The sequence below is a fragment of the Loxodonta africana genome, chromosome 1 (assembly GCF_030014295.1).
Source record: "Loxodonta africana isolate mLoxAfr1 chromosome 1, mLoxAfr1.hap2, whole genome shotgun sequence".
Taxonomy (NCBI): Eukaryota; Metazoa; Chordata; class Mammalia; order Proboscidea; family Elephantidae; genus Loxodonta; species Loxodonta africana.
The window spans coordinates 199,929,301-199,934,083 of record NC_087342.1 but is presented as its reverse complement, the minus strand read 5'-3'; the positions used below and the strand labels follow the sequence as shown (position 1 = coordinate 199,934,083).

Here is a 4,783-nt window from a genome sequence, read left to right as displayed (position 1 = left end):
CCTCCAGAGTAAGGGCTACACATTAGTGCAACCAGAACATGCACTATCTGGGTCACTCTGATGGTTTTAACTGAATTCATTAACTCAATTCTCCTTTAGCTCCTAGCTACTCAAGGCGTGGTCTTTGGACTAACCACATTAGCATCTCTTGGGATCTTATGAGAAATGTAGACTTTCAGCACCCACCCAAAATCAGAATCTGTGTTTTAAAAAGATCCCCAGATAATTCTTGTACACATTAAGGTTTGGGAAGTCCTGCTCCTGCCCAGTAGTGAGTTTGAATCTTGGAATTGGAAATATAGACTAGCTAAGGCTTTGTGAAAAGTTGCCCTATCAATAATCTTTATTGTTTTTCACCTTTCTTTCTCAGAAATGAGAGGAGCACACTATTTTTGAAAAAGACTCATCATACCCCTGGAATAAAGACAATGAATTCACATGATCTTTGGAACCCCCCAGAAGTACAATTTTGCTTTGCTTTTGTTAACAGTTCATGCCCTAAAAATGTGAGGTCTGTGTTGAGTGCCTTTGCCATGTATGTGGTCATGATCGGGGCTATAGTGATGACCATGCTAGGCAACATGGTCGTCATCGTTTCCATTGCACACTTCAAGCAACTCCACTCCCCCACCAACTTCCTGATCCTGTCCATGGCCATCACGGATTTTTTGCTGAGCTGTGTGGTCATGCCCTTCAGTATGATCAGGTCCATTGAGTCCTGCTGGTACTTTGGAGACCTCTTTTGCAAAATCCACAGCTGCTGTGACATCATGTTCTGCACCACCTCTATTTTTCATCTCTGCTTCATCTCAGTTGACCGCTACTATGCTGTTTGTGACCCATTGCATTATGTCACCAAAATTACCATCCCTGTCATAGAAGTCTTTCTACTTATCAGTTGGTCCTTTCCTACCTTTTTTGCCTTTGGCCTGGTATTCTCAGAATTAAACAAAATTGGTGCAGAAGATTTTATTGCAGCCATTGACTGCACAGGTTCATGTGTGTTGATATTTAACAAGCTCTGGGGCACACTGGTCTCCTTTATAGCATTCTTTCTCCCTGGCACAGTGATGGTGGGCATATATATACACATTTTCACAGTAGCCAGGAAGCATGCTAAGCAAATTGACATGGGGCCAAAGATGAAACAGGTTGGGTCAGAAAGCGAAATAAAGAACTCATCCAAAAAAGAAAACAAGGCCACCAAGACTTTAAGCATAGTCGTAGGAGTATTTGTGTTGTGCTGGTTACCTTTCTTTGTCTTAACAATCACGGATCCTTTCATTAATTTTACAACACCTGAAGATTTGTACAATGTCTTCCTCTGGCTGGGTTATCTCAATTCCACCTTCAATCCCATTATATATGGCATGTTTTATCCCTGGTTTCGGAAGGCACTGAGAATGATTGTCACGGGGATGATCTTCCACCCTGACTTTTCTACCCTAAGTCTGTTTCCTACACATGGTTAGGTAACGCTCCCCATACCCTAGGCTTCTTTTTAGATAGACAATCCTGGATGCTCTTTCTCTCTAGAGGCAGAGGCAGGGACTAACTCAGGGAGACCATTCTTCCAGTAATTGTAACAGACACCTAATAGGACCAATAGGTCAAAACTTCTATGTCAAAGTCACCAAAGTAGCCAATTTCTGGGGTTCTGGGGAAGATACCACCAATAAAACAAAACTCTCTGCTAAGGCTTGCTGATTCCTGAATTAGCACAGTTAGTAATTTAGAATTTCACTCATTGGCTTAAATCAAACAGAATTTTTCTCTTTTTAGCTTGTAAACAGCATCAGTGGAGGAGACATAGCAAGTCTTTCTACTCACTGGAAGTCATGTACAACTGAGTTTATGTACGTATTTCTTGAGATAGCTTGAATAGACCAGAAGCCTAGGTTATAGAACATGTACTTGGCATGAAAGGGGAGAAGGAAGCAGAGAGTTGGAGTTACTTCCAATTTTACTGGTTCTGACTTAAACATCCTGTGTCAAAAAGAATTGATATGAGCCTTGCAATCTTTTGGTAAAATTGCACTGTTTTATTGAATAAGGAGAATGAATAGAGTTTAGGAAAACATTCTTTCACTCAACATATACTTTTGGTCCACACAGTCATGTGATGCTTAACATCCACAATACGTTCTGTGAAACAGGCTGTTATGTGAGTTGGACGTTGCATGAACACCATATTATATACAGGCAGTCCCTGGATTACAAACGAGTCCCATTCCTAAATTTGTCTTTAAGTCAGATTTGTACCTAAGTCAGAAGAAGGCACCTTTTATATCTAATGTCAGTTAGTCGGATTTTGTCTTAGTATATAGTATATAATCTACCTTTCTATGAGTTAAAAAAAAAATTAAAGAAACATTTTCAGATACACTAAAACATCTTTAACATACTAATACAGTAAAATAATAATAATGTTTTGATACACATCACAAAGTAGCACCCATTTGTTATTATGAACCTTTGTATGTGCTTCAAATTTCTAATAGCCTTTACAGGGGGCTGGGACCACAGAAGGTATGCACTGGATGTTGCCCTAACAGACGTTATGTGGTGCATGACCGTATATAAATTCTGCTTGTGTCTGTACATACAGGTAGTGTCCACGTCTATGGGTATGTGTGTGCAATACTAGCTATCCAGCGAGATTAACTTCATTCACAGAACTGAAGTTCTTTCCCTCTCTCAGAGTTTTAGGATAATATTTACTGCCTTAATAAATGTCTCTTCTCTGTCTCCTTTTTTTCTTTCTCCTCCTCCTCTTCCCATCCCATAAACACTTTTCACCAAATTTTGTCCTTTGCATTTTTTTTTCATCCTTCACAACCTCTCTCTCTCTCTCTAATCCAGAATCTCTCTAACCTGTCTCAACCAGGGGAAATTTTGCCTCTTGGGGCGATTTGACAATGTCAGGGGGCATTTTTGGGTATCATAGCTGGCCAGTGGGTACTACTGACATCTTGGATGTAGAGGCCAGGGATGCTGCTTATCATCCTACAGTGCACAGGACAGCACCCCACAAGAAACAATTGTTCAGCTCAAAACTTTAAGAGTATCATGGTTGAAGAACTCTAATCTTACCTGTCCTCTCAACTTCCATGACCATGTCTATATAGGTTATTCTCATATAGACTTATTTTCAACCTTACCATTCCTCCCACGTTCAAGTCCTTTATTTCTTATTACTGATGAAATATATATATATATATTTTTGAATGCTCCACTGGCATCTCAAAATCAACATATCTAGAATCTTCCTTTTACTTCTACCCTGAAACCAACCTTTCCTGGCCTCTACTTTGTGCACATGTGTTGGTTCTTCATGTAGACTATAAATATCTTGTGTGAAATACTATGTCCTATTGATCTTTGTGTCACACAGTGACTACTATGGTACCTTTTCCATAAAAACTTCTCTGAATATATTCACTGAATACCTGAAACCCAGGCACTTTGAGGAAAATGGGAGAGAAAATCTCAAACTTGTATTCACAGAAACAAACAATTAGAAAGCAACAAGTGGTGAAGTGGAGGCTCTTTCTCTTGAGGAGAAAGACCGAGGAAAGGCCCTATTTGTAAAGAAGAAATTGAAGTGAGTTAAATTCTTGTATTCACGGGCTTTGGTAACATCTGCAAAATGTTTTGCTGGGGAACTTGGGGACCAGGCCAGTGGAAGCACATACTGGAAGGTGACTCATTAATTCGGAAACCTTTGCAAAGCTCAGCATGAAGCTTTCATGCCCACGTAGTAAACTCTCTGAGGACAGAAAGTATGTCTCCCCTTCCCTTTTCTAACACCTTAATAGTGCAAATGCTATAGAGAAAATCTGGCTACATAAGAAATATTCTTGATTATTTTAAGGATTGGTAAATTTCTTAAATAAGGATGTCAGAAAGAAGGACACTTAGAAACCCATGCTTTATTCATCAATCTTTGCTTATTTTTGCAAGAAGTAAGGTTGATTTTTATAACAATGACTATAAGACACTGTTATGTTGCAAAGAAAAAAAAACATGTAAACAGCAGGGTACATCTTTTTGAAAGTTCAAACTTTTTTTTCAATTGTTGTAAAAATGTGTATAACATTTTAATGTTAATTGAATTTTAATCTATATTAAGTCTTATAGTAACTACCATAATAAGTGATTAACCAAATCCCTCCCATCATCTTCTGATCTGGACAAATGACATCAAACTTCTCTATGTAGCATTTCTTGATTCTGAGGTTTTTAATGTTCATGCTCATAAATCTTAAACTTTTACGAAATATTTTGCTTTTTGGAAGCTACGCTTGTTCCAGCCTATCTTTTTGGGAAACTACTTATACTCCAAAACTTGCCTTTAATAACATCTCAATTCAAATGGGAATTCCCAATATTATTTTCAGCTATGTGCTCCACTGAACATTAATAACTTCCCGAGGTCATCCAACTGAATGTGGAAATTATTAAACAGTATCATTAATACCACACTCAAGTAGAATTTTGCTGAAGATCATTCAAAAGCCATTGCAGCAGTTCATCAACAGAGAACTTCCAGAAGTTCAAGCCAGATTCAGAAGATGACGTGAAACAAGGTATATAATTGCTGATGTCAGATGGAATCTGGCTGAAACAGAGAATAATAATAAAAAATATTTACCTGTGTTTTACTGCTATGCAAAAGCATTCTACTGTGTGGATCATAACAAATTATGGATAATGTTGTGAAGAATGGGAACTCCAGAACACTTAATTGTGCTCATGAGGAACCTATGCATAGATCAAGAGG

At 38.3% G+C, this 4,783-nt stretch overlaps 1 protein-coding gene across 1 annotated transcript; it reads left to right on the top strand.

The window, feature by feature from the left end:
* Positions 1-299: 299 nt before the first annotated feature.
* LOC100672283 (trace amine-associated receptor 4-like) lies at positions 300-1,497 on the top strand. The gene has a single exon (XM_003404012.3). It carries the CDS (start codon positions 429-431, stop codon positions 1,470-1,472), a length of 1,044 nt encoding a protein of 347 aa, XP_003404060.1. The 5' UTR covers positions 300-428; the 3' UTR covers positions 1,473-1,497.
* Positions 1,498-4,783: the final 3,286 nt, after the last annotated feature.

Excerpts from the sequence above, each read along its gene's own strand:
- LOC100672283 (XM_003404012.3), top strand. The coding sequence starts at position 429 with ATGAATTCACATGATCTTTGGAACCCCCCAGAAGTACAATTTTGCTTT.